We start from the raw sequence: 19,138 nt of genomic DNA, 5'->3' as shown, positions 1-19,138 counted from the left end.
ATGGTTCCGCAAAAAAAACGGAATGTACTCCGTATGCATTCCGTTTCCGTATTTCAGTTTTTCCGTTCCGTTTAAAGATATAACATGTCCTATTATTGCCCGCAAATCACGTTCCGTGGCTCCATTCAAGTCAATGGGTCCACAAAAAAAACGGAACACATACGGAAATGCATCCGTATGTCTTCCGTTTCCGTTCTGTTTTTTGCGGAACCATCTATTGAAAATGTTATGCCCAGCCCAATTTTATCTATGTAATTACTGTATACTGTATATGCCATACGGAAAAACGGAACAGAAACGGAAACACAACGGAAACAAAAAAATGGAACAACGGATCAGTGGAAACGGACCGCAAAACACTGAAAAAGCCATACGGTCGTGTGCAGGAGGCCTTGGAATGTTAAATCATTTTTTTGGTGAAACTTTTTGATATGTCCCTATGATGGCAGCCGCGTGTGGGCTGTTTTTCGCTGATGGTTGCTAGATGAATGCTGTGTGTTCCTGGCACATGCAGTCTGTAATCCTGAAGATGCATGAGTCGCAGGGCTATTTTTCTGGCGGAACGCACCGGAACGGCGTTCCGCCACCCTTTGACATCGCAGCCTGCCATACTCCAGCATCGCAGGCTGCAATGTATCAGCGGGGAGGGACTGGGAAGAGGAGCTGGGGGCCGGTGCGTTCACTGTGCTCCGGCCCCGCCGCTCCAGTACAGTTATAAAATGTGTAATTCAATTAATAATGATTCATGCTGCCCCCTCTGTAGTATAACATTCAATATATCCTACTCACAGGGCTACTGTTATATCGTAATGCAGGCCGGCCGGGGAGATGAGCGGCAGAGTGACTGACGTCAGGTGCCTGCGCCGCCTGCTTCATTCATATAGTAGGCGGCGCAGGCACGTGACGTCAGTCAGTCACTCTGCCGCTCGTCTGGCCAGCCTGCATTACGATATCAGTAGCCCTGTGAGTAGGATATATTGAATGTTATACTACAGAGGGGGCAGCATGAATCATTATTAATTGAATTACACATTTTATAACTGTACTGGAGCCGCAATGGGGGGTCTGTGGATGACACTGTTATGGGGTGGGGGGGGTCTGTGGATGGCACTGTTATGGGGTGGGGAAGTATGTGGCTGGCACTGTTATGGGGTGCGGGGGTCTGTGGATGGCACTGTTATGGGGTGGGGGGGGTCTGTGGATGGCACTGTTATAGGATGGGGGATCTGTGGATGCCATTCACAGATCCCCCATAACAGTGCCATCCACAGATCCTCCACCCCATAACAGTGCCATCCACAGATCCTCCACCCCATAACAGTGCCATCCACAGATCCTCCACCCCATAACAGTGCCATCCCCCATTAACAGTGCCATCCCCATCTGGGGGGTTTCTTTGCTGGGCTGGACTTTTATAGCCCCCCCCAAATTTTACTTGCATCCCTGTTCTCTAAAGGGGCGGTTTTAGGGGGCGGTCCTGGGGTGGGTAGGGGCGTGGCCAGGGGAGGAGGGGGGGTGAGTTCTACCACCTTTTCTCTGAGGAAAAAAAGCCCTGATGAGCCGGCATAGGAACTGTGTACCAAACAGGGTAGGAGTTTTATTATTTTTGATAAAGTTGCTTCATTTTTTTAAATTTTTTTAATTCTAGATGCATGGCCCTTTTTCTTGACCCCCCCCCCCCCAACCTTTCCTTCTAATCTCAGACACAACCTTTCATGAAAGGCATGCCGAAGGCTACTGACTGCAGATTCCTATTTCACATATTTAAACAATAGACTCTACATTTTGAAATGTTAAGTTTCTTTTTCGTTATATATACAGTATATATAGGGAAAAAGAAACTTAACATTCCAAAATGTAGAGTCTATTGTTTAAATATGTGAAATTGGAATCTGCAGTTAGTAGCCTTCGGCATGCCTTTCATGAAAGGTTGTGTCTGAGATTAGAAGGAAATTATGATAGATGGAGTCAGGGCCGCTGATAGAAATCATGGGGCCCCGTACAGCATACATGACGGGGCCCCCTTCAGCTCCACCCCCTGATCCCTCCTTCAGCCACACCCCTGGCCCCGCCCTTGGCCCCTCCCCAGACGCCGCCTTGAAACAACATGCAGATTTGTCTACAAGTGATATTTATGGCGCTGGGGGGTCGTCTGTGAATGGCGCTGTTATGGAGGGGATCTGTGAATGGCACTTTTATGGAGGGGATCTGTGGATGGCACTGTTATGGAGGGGATCTGTGGATGGCACTGTTATGGAGGGGATCTGTGGATGGCACTGTTATGGAGGGGATCTGTGGATGGCACTGTTATGGAGGGGATCTGTGGATGGCACTGTTATGGAGGGGATCTGTGGATGGCACTGTTATGGGGGGATCTGTGGATGGCACTGTTATGGGGGGATCTGTGGATGGCACTGTTATGGGGGGATCTGTGGATGGCACTGTTATGGGGGGATCTGTGGATGGCACTGTTATAGAGGGGGATCTGTGGATGACACATACCGTATATAGCATCTTATGCTATGTGTCATCCACAGATACCCCTCCATAACAGTGCCATTCACAGATACCCTCCATAACAGTGCCATCCACAGATCCCCCCCATAACAGTCATCCACAGATCCCCCCCCCATAACAGTCATCCACAGATCCCCCCATAACAGTGTCATCCACAGACCCCCCCCCATAACAGTGTCATCCACAGATCCCCCTCCATAATGGTGCCATCCACAGATCCCCCCCGTAAGTGTCGTGAATTTTTTTTTCAGACAGCACATGGTGTGCTGGACTGACCCATCAACCGGCTATATACGGACGGACTGGTAATATCGTATATAGCCGATGTATGGGTCAGTCCAGCATTATTGCACACAAGGCTCACAGACACTGCCTACCCCAGGGCCAGTGCCCGTGCCTGGCGCACACACTGCTTGCCTGTGGCCTGCCCCCTGGCACACACACACTGTCATTAATTTAAGTGCCCAGCGCCAGTCAGCAACAGACAGTCACAGTGGGCATCACGTTGGGGGCCTGGGCCGCTGCCTGCCCCTGGCAGGCTGGCGCAGTGGCATGCACCCACACTTGCTTGCAGTGCACTGCCCCTGCCTGGTGCAGGCCCACACACTGCCTGCCTGCGGCCTGAGTCTGACCCTTGGGCCTGGCACACACTCCACACACACAGTAAGTAGTGTGCCCACTGCCCAGTAACCACTTCAGCCACAGAATTCAGAGTCCCAGTCCCACCACTCACTCCATGATCCCAACTTCCCAAGACCGTCCCAATCCCATTCCATTGCCAATCAATCCCATTCCCCATCATCAAGCTGGCCTGGGCCCTGCGCTGCCGCCGCCTGCCATGCTGCTTCAGTCAGAGACAGACAGTAGAGAGTGAGTGACACTGACACTGTAGTCAGTACTAGAGACTGCGCTGCCGCCGCCTGCCATGCTGCCACTCAGTCAGAGAGTGACACTGTACAGTTACAGTACTAGAGAGTGAGACACTGACAGTCTCAAAACTCACCTCGCCGCCAGCCACCGCACGTCCGCACTGCCACTGCCGCCTGCTTCTGAGTGTGACTTGTCTGACTGGGAGCCGGAGATGCGCGGTAACCACGCCTCCGTCCGGCTCCTCCTCACTTAGTCAGACCCGACATAGACAGACAGCGCTGCGCCGTGCGCACTGCCCCCAGGGCGGGCCCTTAGCCGGGATTTTGAATAGGTGGCGGTGGGGGGGCAATTGCGACCGCTGCGACCCCTGTAGCTACGCCACTGCCGGGCCCCCCTGCCAGCCGGGCCCGGTACAACTGGGCCAGCTGTACTGGCCTATCAGCGGCCCTGGATGGAGTAGTCGGTCTAACCCCAGGCACATTATGATTGCAGCATTTGTCCCTCTGTTATTTGCCTTCCGGGTCCACAGAGCGCTGACCTCTAACCCCACTCAGTACCTACCCGTGCAAGAAAGAGCTGCAGAGCTTGGGAGAAATTTATCAAACTGGTGTAAAAGAAAACCGGCTTAGTTGGCCATAGCGACCAATCAGATTCAGCCTTTCATTTTTCAGCGCTCCTTTGGTAAATAAAAGGTAGAATCTGATTGGCTGCTATGGGCAACTAAGCCGGTTCTACTTTGCACCAGTTTGATAAAACAACTCCCGTGTTTTCTGTCAGCTTCCACAAAATAAGGCTCATTCCGGGACTGTAAGTGTTTGTGGACAAGAATAGGACCTGCTCTATCTTTTTTGCAGGGCCGCGGAACGGAACTACAGATGCGGGCAGCACACAGTTTGCATCTTTTGCGGCTCCGTTGAGCGTTTTTTTTGCGTTCCGTATACGGAACTATTCATTTCAATGGTTCTGCAAAAAAAAACTGAATGTACTCCGTAGGCATTCCGTTTCCGTTTTTCCGTTCAGTTGAAAGATAGAACATGTCCTATTATTGCCTGCAAATCACGTTTCGTGGCTCCATTCAAGTCAATGGGTCCGCAAAAAAATGGAACACGTACGTAAATGCATTCGTATGTCTTCCGTATCCGTTCCATTTTTGCGGAACCATCTATTGAAAATGTTATGCCCAGCCCATTTTTTTTCTATGTAATTACTGTGTATACCATACGGAAAAACTAAACGGAACGGAAACAAAAAACGGACCGCAAAACACTGTAAAAGCCATACGGTCGTGTGAAAGAGGCCTGCCTGTTATATTCTGTCAGACTACATATGTACGGAGATATTGTCAGCATTTCTTATAGAGGAGATATCCTGGCTGCTGATGAACCTGTTGCCATGTACTTGGCGCTTTCACTAAACAGCCTTCCCCAAACTGAGATAGTGCTGTATACACCAGGTAGTAAACGCACAGCCAGGGGCCTAGCTATAAAGGAAGCAGGGGAAGTGGATGCTATGGGGCCCAAACTCAGAAGGGCCCGCCTGGAAGGAGGACTAAATGATTTTATTGTCAGGACCCCCTTAATAGTATTATACAGTACAGAACATACAGTATACATGTGTAGGAAACTGAGCGGCTTCCGGGCCTGGTCTGAGAGAGCGATCTCGACTAGCCACCGGAGTGGGGGTTGCATCGGAGCAGGAGGTTGCTGGATGGGGGCTCCATTCTAAAAATTGCTGTGGGGCCCAGTCAGTTCTAGTGACGGCACACAGACATGCTCTCTTGCTGGCCTGTAATGTCTGACCATCACCTCTACCACAGCAATGACTGGAGCAGCACCCTTTCACCACTGACAACTCTCCAAGCCCAGTACAGTAGTCGGTCTAACCCCAGGCACATTATAAGGACAGCAGTAATGAGGTAGGAAAGTATCTGTCAGGGGGACGCACACCGTGGGCACCAGCGAGAACCATTCACTGCCCCCACAGCAGCACTCCGTAAGTGTGAGAGGCTATGCCGCTGTCGCATCCATCTCTGCGGCTTCAGCCTCCATGCACACACAGCTCTGCTCACGTTTCCACAACTAAGGGTCTGTGTGGTGAAGGGCTCCATGATGGACCAGTGAGGGGTGAGGCTGAGGGTGCCTGCCCACGGGGGTAGAAATTCCACACAAATTTCCAGCAGTCCTGTACACATCTAGAGGAACTTCCGTTTCCCTACAGCAACAGCCTATCGAGACGGCAATTTTGAAAGGACCAGGAAGTGGGCTGTTTAGGGCCTTGAACGGTCTACCGTTATGGCTAATCCGCCCCTGCCTTCAGGTTAGATACATCATGCCGGTTGCATTTTTTTTACGAAGGTTCCCTGTGTCTGTAAACATTTTTACACGGCCCCCTTTTGCGATGTTTTGAACACCCACGCAACAATATTTTGTCGCACAGGCGTTTTTTGCAACTCATTTAACACATAGAATTGGAGGGGGCGTCCCAGGGGACGGATTTTGGCCCCCTGACAAATTTACCAACATTTATACCCGGAAACGTTGGTGAACCACTACTCCAGTCTAGTTTTTCCACCAGGCGCACAGCCTGCTGAAGAGCACGCGCCTTGTCATAAATTAGGCGCATCTTCCACAAGAAAAGCCAGCGCAAAGGGGGAGAAAAAAAAGCAGCGTAAAAAGCCGGTCTTTGTAAATGACCCCCATTAGTTTATTATTATATATATTTTTTAAAATCAACAGACTTTTTCAACCTGGAAGTTACCGCATGAAGAGAAGACCATCTCCCAGGACAGCTATTCTCCGTGGATTAAGCCTCCAACTATCGAAGAGGTACAAAGAGCAATGAGGTCCCAATATCTCTCCACGTATAAAGGGGACTATCTAGGAACGCCACAAGGTAAGCGCCGGGTGGGTTTCAATTTGATAGACTACTTATTGCTTGGTCAGGAGGCTAGTTTTCTTCATTTTTGAGTTCATTCCTAAACGTAATACATACCATTTGTGATCTAACGCACGATATGACGCACTGTTTTAAAGTAGTCCGTCAGATAACAAGATCTTGCGTTTCTTTGTCATCTTCTCCTTTTACATCCAAAGATACATTAAAGGGCATCTGGTTGTGATATGAAATCCTTACACACTGTGCAGAAATATATAACCTAACCAATATACAGAGTTATGGAGTAACTAAACCTTTGAGTAAAACTTTAATAAGATGTCCCTAATGCCCTAATAAAAGTTTTTCTAATATACTTTATTAATTCATTTTGTATTTTTATTAGACTTTTCCCTCCCTAAAGCGCACCATTCCCCGTGCGCTTAGAACTCAGTTCTCTGTACACCGCTGACAGCTCAGAGGCGTACGGAGTGCGGACTGTGAAGTTTATGAATGGGGCCGCAGCGCAGTAAGTACGGGCAGGAGCGCACATTGCTGCTCCTGCCTATGCCCCCGGAGGTTTACTAACTCTTGGCATAGCACATGAGTACCCTGTACCCATGTCCTATGCCAGGATTATCAGAGTGAAGCGGCTCCTGCTTCTGCCTGCTCCGCTAACCTAAGAGATGACATGCAGGACTCTTAGCTGAGCGGAGCAGGCAGAAGCATGAGCCCGCTCCACTCAGCTAATCCTGGCATAGGACACGGGTATAAAGTTAGTAATCGTCCAGGGAGCACGGGCAGGAGCAGCAATATGCGCTCCCGCCCATACTCCCCGCGCCACGGCGGCCCAATTCATAAACTTCACAGTCCGCACTCCGTACGCCTCTGAGCTGTCAGCGGTTTACAGAGAACTGAGTTTTAAGCGCTTTAGGGAGGGAAAAGTCTAATAAAAATACAAAATGAATTAATAAAGTATATTAGAAAAACTTTTATTAGGGACATCTTATTAAAATTTTACTCAAAGGTTTTGTTACTCCTTTATAGGTACTCTGGTATGCATACAGTAACGGTTGTGGGCTCCCACTAGGTTGCAGTACATTTGATGTATCGTAGGTGTTTTATTCTTCTACTGTACGGTGCCCGGTATAAAGAAAGCAGTGAATGACACCAAACGGCAAGAAGTTGGAATAAGTTGCTTAGTGGAAACCAACAGAATGGAATGCAGCTCTGGCTGGGAGTGGTAACACGTAAATCCTCTGCCGCACATAGTTTCTGCATTATCAGTTGCTTAACTTGTAGTCAAAGTTTGCAAAGCAGCCATGTGGGGGAAGGGTTTACAGGACCGAACTATAGTTTATTTATTTATCTATTTTATGAACTTATATAGCGCTACTAAATTCCGCAGCGCTTTAACACCTTAAGGACCCTGCCATTTTTCACCTTAGGGACCAGTCCGTTTTTTGGAAACTTGACATGTGTCACTTTATGTGTTAACTTCGGAATGCTTTTACTTATCCAAGCCATTGTGATATATATTTTTTTTTACACATTGTACACATTTACACATTGTATAATTCACCTTTTATTTATTAAAAAATCCAAAATTTACTGAAAATGTGGAAAAATTTGCTATTTTCAAAATTAGAATTTCTCTGCTTCTAAGGTCTCATGCACACGGCCGTTGTGCGGCCATTCCGTGCATTGGGGACCGCAACTGCAGTCCCCAATACACGGGCAACATCCGTACAGTGGGCCGGACCCAAAATATGACGTCATTTTTTTTGCGGTGCGGAACCACGGAAAGAAACACCACGGAAGCACCGTTCCGCATCTCTGGAATTGCGGACCCATTCAAGTGAATGGGTCCTCATCCATGATGCGGGGTGCACACGGCCAGTGGCCGTGGATTGCCGACCCGCCGTTTGCGGGACCAAATACGTCCACCCAACGGTCGTGTGCATGAGGCCTAAGGCAGATAGTGATACATCATAAGAGAGTTATTACCTTACATTCCCCATATGTCCACTTTCATGTTTGCATCATTTTTGTAAATGTAATCTTATTTTTTAGGATCTTAGAAAGCTTAGAAATTTAGAAGCAAATTTTTACATTTTTAGGAAAATTTCCGAAACCCACTTTTTTAAGGACCACTTCAATTCTAAAGTCACTTTGTGGGGGCTTACATAGTGGAAAACACCCATGAATGACCCCATTGTAGAAACTACACCCCTCAAGTTATTCAAAACTGATTTTACAAACTTTTTTAACCCTTTAGGTGTTCCACAAGAATTAAAGGAACAAGAGATAACATTTTTAAATTTCACTTTTTTGGCAGATTCTCCATTTTAATTAATTTTTTCCTGTAACACATCAAGGGTTAACAGCCAAATAAAACTCAATATTTATTACCCTGATTCTTCAGTTTACAGAAACACCCCATATGTGGTCGTAAACTGCTGTACGGAAACACGGTAGAGTGCACAATCATGTTTTTATGGCTCCATTTTCGGAAAGCCAAATCTTTTTTTATCTTTTGGGCGATTGTCTCAGTTAGGGTCAAATTTTTGCGGGATGAGATGACTGTTTGGTTGGTACTATTTTGGGGTGCATACTACTTTTTGATCGTTTGGTATTACACTTTTTATGATGTATGGTGACAAAAAATTATATTTTTTGGCACGGTTTTTATTTTTAATTTTTTTTAACGATGTTCACCAGACGGGTTAGCTCATGTGACGGCAGGTTGTTACGAATGTGGCGATACCTAATGTGTGTTGTTTTTTTCTATTTTTTTTTCTATTTTTTACAATTTTATGTCTCTTTTTATGGGGAAGGGGCTTTTCTTTTTATTGAAACTTAAATATTTTTTTTTATTGTTAAAAACACTTTTTTTTATTATTTTTTATTTTTATCCCACCATGGGACTTCAACATTTCAGGGTCTGATCCCTGTTTCAATACAGCACAATACATCTGTATAGTGCTGTATTAAACTGTCAGTGTCTTACACTATAAGACGCTGACAGATGCCTAGGAGACCCAGCCCTGGGGCTGGATCTCTTGGGCTTCTGTAGCTGGCAGTCCCGATGCCTGTGCAAGGCATTGGGGCTGCCATAGCAACCATCGGGTCCCTGTCACCGCAGCACGGGGACCCGATGGTGATGTACAAGCTGCCGCAAATCCCCTGTATGCCGCGATCAGCGTGACCGCGGCATGCAGGGGGGTTAATCCGCCGGCATTGGTGTTTTCACCGATGCTGGCAGATACATCAGGGGCCTGGATGTCAGTATCGGCGTGTGGGGCAGCCGGTTAACCCTAGGACGAGAATGCTCGTCCTAAGGCGTTAAGTACAGGCCAGTTAGGACGAGCATTCTCGTCCCAGGTCGGCAACCTGTTAAAGACATTACCATCCAACTGTCGCCAATGGGGCTCACAATCTAAAGGTCCCCATCAGTGTGTCTTTAGAGTTTGGGAGGAAACCGGAGAACCCGTAGGAAACCCACGCAAACACGGGGAGAACATGCAAACTCCATGCAGAACTTTTTTTGTGATTTATAGGGCTGGTTTTTATATTTTTTTTTTCATATAATTTTTATGGTGATTTTATTTTAAATTGTGCAAAAAATAGTAAAAAAGAAATCCGGTTTCTTTCAACTGATATTTCTTTAAAGGGAGCCTGTCACCAGCGACCTCCCTATCCAGCTGTTTGCGTAGACACATAGCTGTAGTTCACCTGATTTTAAATGCTGTTTTTCTTCAGGCTCCATTCCTGAGTTATACTTTTTTCAAAATTTGCAAATGAGGTCTTTAGTGCAATGAGGACATCACCATTGCTTTTGTTGCACCCAAGCTGCGCTCCTTTCTGTGACCAGTCCCTCCCTCGCTGCTTTGCCACCTCCTGGCCCTGTCAATGAAAGCAGCCAGAGAGGAGCTGGCCACAGAAACAAGTGGAGCTTGAGTGCAGCAAAAGCAATGGTGATGTCCTCATTGCACTAAAGTATCATAAATTAGGAACGGAGCCTCAGACTAATAAAAAAAAAAAAAAACTGCGTTTTAATCACAGCTATGTGTCTATGCAAACATTTGCATAGGGAGGTCGCTGGTGACCGATTCAAATAATTAAAATGAGTACATTTTGCGATATAACTGTCTGAAGTAAATTAATTTTAAAGGGGTTGTCTCATCTTGCTGTTACTAAGGCGAGATGAGACACAGTCCTGACCACCTCCTGGCCGGGAAACAGGAGAGCTACGGAAACAGTGTAGCACAGGAAGCTATGCGCTTTCTGAGTTAGGGACACTGTATAGCTTGCTGTGCTATGCCGTTTCCGTAGCTCTCACGCACCGCAATGGGAGCGACTGAATGGAAGAGCGCTGGAGCGCTCAGCTGTTTCCTGGCCAGGAGGTTGTCAGGACTGTGTCTCGTCTCGCCTTAGTAACGGCAAGAGGAGACAACTCCTTTTAAAGGGTTTCTGTCACCAGATTTAACCCTATTAGGCTAGCTGACATTAGCGATGTGCTAATGTCAGCTAAACCTAACTAGCCGATTCCTACTTTTATCTATACCCAGTTATGCCACAAATCTAACTTTTATAATATGCTAATTAGCCTCTAGGAGCGAGGGGGGGGGGGGGGTTGTTCCTGCTCCTAGAGGCTCCGTTCTCCCACCTTTGTCGCCTCCCTCCAAGTCCTGATTGACAGGGCCAGGCAGCGCTCGCATCTGTCTGCCAGACCTGTGCTCTGGTGAAATCTCGCGCCGTTCAGCATTCGGCGCAGGCGCAGTGAGGGAAAGACGCTCGCAGGCTGCCAGCTTCCTCACCGCGCCTGTGCTGAATGCTGAACGGCGTGAGATTTCACCAGAGCACAGGTCTGGCAGACAGATGCGAGCGCTGCCTGGCCCTGTCAATCAGGACTTGGATGGAGGCGACAAAAGTGGGAGAACGGAGCCTCTAGGAGCAGGAACAACGCCCCCCCCTCGCTCCTAGAGGCTAATTATCATATTATAAAAGTTTAGATTTGTGGTGTAACGTGGGCATAGATAAAAGTAGGAATAGGCTAGTTAGGTTTAGCTGATATTAGCACATCGCTAATGTCAGCTAGCTTAATAGGGTTAAATCGGGGGGGGGGGGGGGGGTGGCCTGTAAGCGCATGGAGTGAGACGCACCGTTCACTGCTCCTGCTAGTATCCTGTCCTAAACTGTCGGTAGCACACTTCGTTTTCTTGAAATAACCTTACCTGGTGAGAGGAAAGTGTCCGGTGGCTGCTGTGTCGAAGTTGGAAGCCTGAATATGCCGAGGAAGTCGAGCAAAGCCACTAAACAAGACAGGCTTGAGGCGGGCCAACATGGCGCCGATGGCGGTGAGGTGATGGCGCTGCAGGAGGTGGTGAGCCAGAGCGCGGCTGCTAAGCTCAGCAAATATGCCCGTACAGATAGCGGAGTGGGCGACTGGGCCACTGATAAAGGGACTGACATACTTACCTCTTCTGATCAAGAGGACGGTTCCATAGATGGCGACGGCTTGGATATGGCTGATCAGCCTTTTGCCAGCTCCTGTAATCCCTGCAAATGATATAGGGGGCCCTCGGGCCGTGTCTACAGAGGAGCCCACTCTGAAGGACATAATGGTGGCTGTGGCAAGTTGTAATAGCACCCTTAAAGTGCTCACAGTACAAGTCGGCAGTTTGCGGTCTGATGTCTCCATAATAAGACCCGATCTACACAAGATATCTGAACGTACCTCTGAATTGGAGAAGAGGGTGTCATCATTGGAGGATGTAGTCCAGCCTTTGCAGATGGCGTCCAAGACGTCTTTGAGGGATATTGCTGCCTTATATGCCAAGACGGACGATTTAGAGAACAGATCGAGAAGGAACAATCTGCGAATTGTAGGAATGCCGGAGAAGACAGAGGGGGCCAATGCCACTGAATTTGTGGAGAAATTGTTGTACCAGTTGTTTCATGAGAAAGGCCTATCTTCCCTGTACGCGGTGGAGCGGGCGCACAGAGTGCCCATGCGGCCGCTTCCACCAGGCAGACCTCCTCGCCCTATTCTGGCGAAGATATTGCATTTTAAGGATCGGGACACTATTTTACGTCAGTCCAGAGATGATGAAGAGATGGTCCTGAACGGGGTCAAAGTGTCCATTTTCCCGGATTACTCGAATGAGGTGCAGCGGCAGAGGAGTCGTTTTATGGATGTCAAGAAGAGGCTTAGAGGGTTGCAGGTTCCATATGCCATGTTGTTCCCTGCTAAATTACGTGTGGTGGCATTGGGATCCACTAGATTCTTTGAAGATCCAGAGGAGGCGGCACAGTGGCTGGACGTCCACGAACGGCAATTGAGAAATGGGGCCCTGGACACTTGAAGGAGGCAGATATGTAGTCTGGTTTAATCTCCATATATGTTTGCACTTTAATGTCACTTTAATGTTACACCAGTTAAGAAGTGTACTTTACAATGCTACCACATGGTAGATTCTGAGGTGGGAGTAGGCGGTTAGGGGACAATGATGTGTTTCCCAATTGTGGAGAGGATTCTCTGCCCGAGAGAGCGTATTGGTAGAATTAATGATGATTATTGTTCATTAGTGGGCAAGTTGCTCATAGAGTGCCCGGCTTTTGGGTTTAGAGTTGAAGAGGTGGGGACAGCTGTTCTCATTTGTAGTATTCTGATGATGGGGGGGAGGGTAGGGAGTTAGGTAGGAGTAGGGTAAGGGGTGAGAACTCTGAATGGATGAGGTTTGAGTGGGGTGTGAGATGCAGGTATGTCAATATGTTTTACCATGACACAGGTGATTAAAGTTTTGAGCTGGAATGTGAGGGGTATGGCTGATGCACGAAAAAGACAGAGTATTTTTCACTACTTGAGGCGTTTTCAGCCTGCCATCTGTTGCCTGCAGGAAATGCATTTGACTAGTGATACTGTACAATGGCTGAGCAAAAACTGGGTGGGACAGGTGGTACACGCGACGCATACCTCACATTCCAGGGGAGTATGTGTGTTTAGTGCATAAGAGTATTAGATATGAACATGTGCAGCAGTGTGTGGATGCTGAGGGCAGGTATGTCTGTATTGTATGTAAGATTGATGGGATCCAGGTGGTGTTAGTGTATGTGCCCCCGCCGTTTGCTTCTCCTTTGGTGCGTGCAATTATGTCCTTCGTGGCGGACTTCCCTGGGTTACCATGGCTACTAGTGGGGGATTTCAACTGCACGCCGGACGACTCCTTGGATAGATGTCGGGTGGAGGGGTCAGGCGGATCGCCAGGAAGTGCAGCTTTGAAGAATATTATGACTGAAACTGGTTTGGTTGACGTGTGGAGAGTACGCAACCCTAATAGGCGCGAATATTCGTGCAGATCTGCTACGCATCATTCATTATCACGCATAGATCTGGCGCTTGTTAATGACTCTATGTTGCCTCTGATTCGGGGTATTGTCTATCACCCTCGGTCGTTGTCTGACCATTCCTTGGTGCAGATTGACTTGTGCTTGGGGGCGCTCAGACAGGGATCGAGGTTGTGGAAATGCAACCCACATTGGCTTAACGTGCTGGGTGATTTATCTGAGATTTCACTGGCGGTCAGGGAATACTTTACTGTTAATGTAGGGACGGCTTCAATTCACGGTGTCTGGGATGCTATGAAAGCGTTCTTGAGGGGAGTATTGATAAAATAAATTAGTAAGCACAAATCCAAGTCTAGAGAAGCAGATGTTAAGGCACATTTACAAGTGGCAGAAGCCGAACGGGTGTTTGGCAGGTTGCCTTCCCTGGTTAATAGTGAAGCGCTGGCGGTTGCTCATTAACAGTTGAGGTGCCACTTAATGCAGGCCGCGGAGCGGAAGCGTAGTTTTTACCGCCAAAGATCTTTTGAGGAGGGTGAGAAGGTAGGTCATCTGTTGTCTGTCGTCTCTCAGGCTCAACGGGGATCTTCTTGTATACAGGAACTGAGGGATGGAACTGGGAACAGTAGGCAAGATACAAAAGGAATATTGGATATACTGAAGGGTTTTTATGTGTCCCTATATGAATCCACTGTCCATAGTTCTGGGGATTCTCTGACTGTCTTTTTAGAGGGGGCGCAGCTGTCGGTGTTGTCAGATGAGGATAGGGAGAGACTGGAAGAGCCGATTTCACTTGAGGAACTGAAAGCAGCACTTGGAGGTATGGCGAATGGTAAGGTCCTGGGGGCAGATGGCCTACCTGTGGAGGTATACAAGAAATTACAGGGGGTGCTTCTCCCTGAATTGCTTAAGGTGCTGGAACTCTCACTGGAGATGGGTTCGCTACCACACTCTATGCAGGAGGCTATAATTGTAGTCATTCCCAAACCTGGGAAGGATCCCAAATTTCCAGACTCATATAGGCCGATTTCGCTTCTAACAGCTGATGTAAAGCTCCTAGCTAAGGTGCTGGCGAACAGGTTGTCCAGGGTGATTCTGACTATTGTACACTCAGATCAGACAGGCTTCATGCCTGGGAAGTGGACTGCTATAAACATCCGCAGGCTATATGCTAGTTTGAATATCCCGGCAGATAATTGTGGAGACAGGGCCTTACTTACTCTCGATGCCGCTCGATGAGAGCTGTGGGTTTTGGTGCTCAGTTTATACAGTGGGTACAGGTGTTGTATTCGAGTCCTAGGGCCCGCATTAGAGCCAACGGGGGGCTGTCAGACAATTTTACTTTGGCTAGGGGCACCAGGCAGGGATGCCCACTGTCGCCTTTATTATTTGCTCTGGCCATCGAGCCACTAGCAGCTCTAATACGCCTGTCACCTCATATTGTGGGGTTCAGATACGGTGAGGTACAGAACAAGGTGGCTATGTACGCTGATGACACCTTGCTTTTCTTGGGCGATACTGGGACATCTCTGGATGCAGCCATGTCACTGATAGATAGATTCGGGAACTTCTCTGGACTTAAGATTAATTGGCAAAAGTCTGCTTTGATGCCTGTGGATGGGCAGGCCTTGTCAGCTGAGCGAGTTGATAGTAGGATTCCCTGGGTGGACAAGTTCAAATATTTAGGGTTGTACATAACGCCTAGATTGCCGGACTTTGAAGAACTAAATCTGCTTGCTTGTTACTTTCAGACTTAAGGTAAGGACTTGGTGTAGGCTCTTTCGATCTGTAGTGGGTAGAGTGAACCTTTTAAAAATGGTAATGATGCCTCAGCTGCTTTATTTACTTAATAATGCTCCTGTCTGGATCACTCTAGATAGGTTCAGGAAAGTACATTCCATATTCAGGGATCTCATTTGGAAGTATGGCCAAGCAAGGATCAAACTAGAGACGCTGCAATACCCTAAGACAGAAGGTGGTTTGGCAGTCCCGAATGCCTGGATCTACTTCTTGGCTTCTCAGTGTCAGCACTATAAGGGCTGGATTGATTTTCAGTCACCGGATGTGACAGGCAAGATACTGCAGCACTGGTTGGGCAGTCGAGACCTTATGTGTATACTGGAGGGGGCGGGAATGCACGTGGGGAGAGAGAAGGTCCTGCTTATTGAACTTATGAAGAAGGTATGGGCGAAGGTGAAACTGATCAGAGGTGTGGGAGGAGTTGGAGAGCTTTCCCCAATATGGAACAATAATCTATTGCCAGAATTCACGTCTTTGTCAGGACTTAGGAATTGGGAATCTCATGAGGTAATGAGGATAGGTTAACTGACAGAGGGTAATGTATTCAAATCCTTTCAGGGAATACAGCAAGAATTTAATGTCCCCAAGGTGTGGTTTTATCAGTATCTGCAACTGAGGCACGCTTATGATGTCACGGTGAGGAAAGGGTGTAATATAGCTAAAATGGGTGTGGTACAGAAACTTATTCTCCCGAAGGGGGGAAGAGAGGACTGATATCGCAGGTGTATACTCTATTGCTGGACAAGTTTCTAGATGGGTTCCCTCTGTCGCGGATGATGAAGTGGGAGGGTGATTTGGGTGCCGTGTCTAAAGATCAGTGGGAAGATATATTGGAGGCAGTTCCCAGAGTGTCTTTAAGCGAGCAGGCTAAATTGTCACAGCTTTTCATCATCCACAGAGTACATAAAACACTGGTATTTTTACAAAAAATTGGGGTTAGGAATGATAAGTGTCCGAAGTGCATGGAGGAGGGAACGGATCTGGTGCATATGCTCTGGTCGTGTCCAGTGATAGGTAGATATTGGGATGAGGTGCTGACCATGATTAATCACAAATTGGGGCTGAGATTGCAAAAGGATCCTAAGGTTTGTGTGTTGGGATATATGTCGGAGCTTGGAGGAAGTGAATTGGTCAAGGTGGCGGTGGGAAGGCTGTTATATGTGGCCAGGAAACTGGTGGCGCAGAGGTGGATCCAGGGGAGTCCGCCAACGATTGATGAGTTTGTGAGGAGGATGAATGACATGTTGATCATGGAAAAAAGTGTGTTTGTTAAGAGAGGCTGTCCTCAGAAGTTTGAGAAATTGTGGAATGAGTGATTGTCTCATACTCCTATCGTGTTATAAATTATGACAGAGGTTTTCTTACTCCTATCCATTGGGGTGGGGTGGGGAGGGGGGACTGGGCTTTAATTTGATATGCTTTGTGCCTTAAAAGTTTGCCATATTTAATTTTGATGATGTACATTGTATACCATTGCAGTTACTCATGACTGTGTACATTGCCTAATGTTGGAATGGACATGTCGTCCTTTATTTTATTTTTCACCATGGTGAAATGTCAATGTGATTGCAGAAAATGCTTATTATAAGTGATCAATAAAAATGATTTGATAAAAAAAAAAAAAATAGCTTTAAATCTGGTGACAGAATGCCTTTAATGTATGAAGATTGGGGCAGGCTATGGGCATGGTTTGGGTAGGCTGTGATGATGTTTTTTTCTATATATACATACACACATACATAGAAAACACAGCAGATATTTATTTTCTACATAATACTATGCAGTTTGTCAATGACCCAAACTATAGATCCCTAGAATGGACTTGAGGCCGTAATACGGACACTAGATTGCGGCTGCATTATGGTCGTCTGAATGTCACTGACATGAGACAAATCTTATCTACTTATTAATTTCACTTTTTCATTTATTATGTGTTCACAGTCCATCTTTATTTGTCACAAGGAATTTCCAGGGTGCAGTGTCCTTCCTTGTGGAGCAGAATGTAAGGCCCATAATAGAACTGTCCATAATTCGGACAAGAATAGGACTTTTTTTTTGCGGGGCCGCGGAACAGACGTACAGATGCGGACAGCACACGGTGTGCTGTCCACATCTTTTAAAGCCCTATTGAAGTGAATGGGTGTGCATCTGACGCGTGAAAAATGCGGATCGGATGCTGACAAAAACAGTGGCCATGTGCATAAGCCCTGATATATACTGTACGCTCAGTTTCATCCTTCAACTGCCACCCACTGTAGCAGAAAGGACACACCGCCTGAGAAAATGCACCCCCTCTGAGCTGCCAGAAGAGCAATGAATGGGGAGATCTATGGATCCATGTGAGGTACAGGGCTGGTTCTAAGAGATTGTCATATAGTATACGATATCAAATTTTATTTTGTTACATTACCCAAGGGATAAGCCCTTTAAGCTTCGACAAAGGAAGGCTACTGGTGGTTGATCCTTGCAGGGCCCTCTGGGTTGGAGAATAGGTCAGGGGCCATTTGGAGAGGACTTCTGAGAGATCTTTCTTGTGAGCACTTTTTTTGCGGCACTTGGGCTTACAAAAACGAGATCTACGTTCCTAGGTGGTAAAAAAAAAAAGACATTGGGGATATTCCTGTGTTATGTAAAATATAAGAAAAAGAACTGGATCGCACATCCTCAATACTATGCTTTTATGTAACTGCTTCTCAGCATAATTAACATCGCTTCTCAACGCAATTTATCGTATACCGACCCCTATGCTGCATGCTGTACATGAGGCATTAGTATACAAACCGATCAAAAAGCATAGGCCCACTCACCGCGACAAGGTTGCATCTTTGAATGGGACCCTATCCTAAATCTGGCGCAGCGCTGCACGGCGACCACTGATGCCGCGGGACCCCCGCTGTCTGGCAAAGCCACCCTGGCACTGGGCCCCACCAACCCACCAGGGCAGCACCAAAGCAACAATGGCCGCCGTGCAGTACTGCACCAAGTTTTTTTTCTTATTCCTGTGTTATACTTATTTCTCTCAATACGGTTTATGATTGTATCTGGGGCAACCACAGGAACTCAGGATGAACATGGGGGTCTATCATGCAACGGCTACATGGCCACTGTGTGAATGGTCACGTGTTTCCTGATTGCCGTAAAGGACGGGCACTATACCCAGCACTCACCGAGCACCTTGTACAGATGGAGACGACACAAGCAGCGATAACCTTCTGTCTTTTCGGGGCTCTCCGGCTGTCTCCGACAGCAACACACTCAACCTAATTTTGTTCATTTGCCTAACATTTTAATAAATGATTCACCAGATGATGTCCTAATTACGTATTCATCTTATCCTCTTCTACTATGTGTTTTTTCATACAGGTTATCAGGTGAAATATGCAATTGATTCGTCTCCAAACTGGAGGAAAGATGTTCCGCAGCCTCTGGCCACGGAGTCGAGGTTCAATTATCAAGTCCAGCCTCATTGTCCTAAACTGGATGATTTCACTCACAAGTATGGGTGTTATGCAAATCGACATCTTTCGGCTAAAGGAGTTGGTAAGCATTTCCTAACTTTTACTAACTTCTTTCCCAACTTAAAGAAGGTACAGAATTTCCATCAAATTGAAGGATCACTAAGCTTTCTCAAAAGTTTTGACATGTCACAGCGACTTAGCAAAGGCTGTGGTCGGTGGGTGACTCTCATTAATCATCGGAACGAGGAGAGAGAAGTGCTCGCATAGTGTGTTCT

General features: G+C 47.1%; 1 protein-coding gene across 1 annotated transcript in view; it reads left to right on the top strand.

Annotated features, from left to right (window-relative positions):
- TEX26 (testis expressed 26) overlaps window positions 1–19,138 on the top strand; it is a 57,529-nt gene that overhangs the window by 15,087 nt on the left and 23,304 nt on the right. Inside the window, exons 5-6 of the mRNA XM_040426160.1 lie at window positions 6,123–6,279; window positions 18,769–18,945. Coding sequence (XP_040282094.1) covers window positions 6,123–6,279; window positions 18,769–18,945 — 334 coding nt within the window. The remainder of the gene's footprint in view (window positions 1–6,122; window positions 6,280–18,768; window positions 18,946–19,138) is intronic.

The sequence above is a fragment of the Bufo bufo genome, chromosome 3 (genome assembly GCF_905171765.1).
Source record: "Bufo bufo chromosome 3, aBufBuf1.1, whole genome shotgun sequence".
NCBI lineage: Eukaryota > Metazoa > Chordata > Amphibia > Anura > Bufonidae > Bufo > Bufo bufo.
Note: the sequence above shows the minus strand (reverse complement) of the source record. Positions and strands in the feature narration are given on the sequence as shown.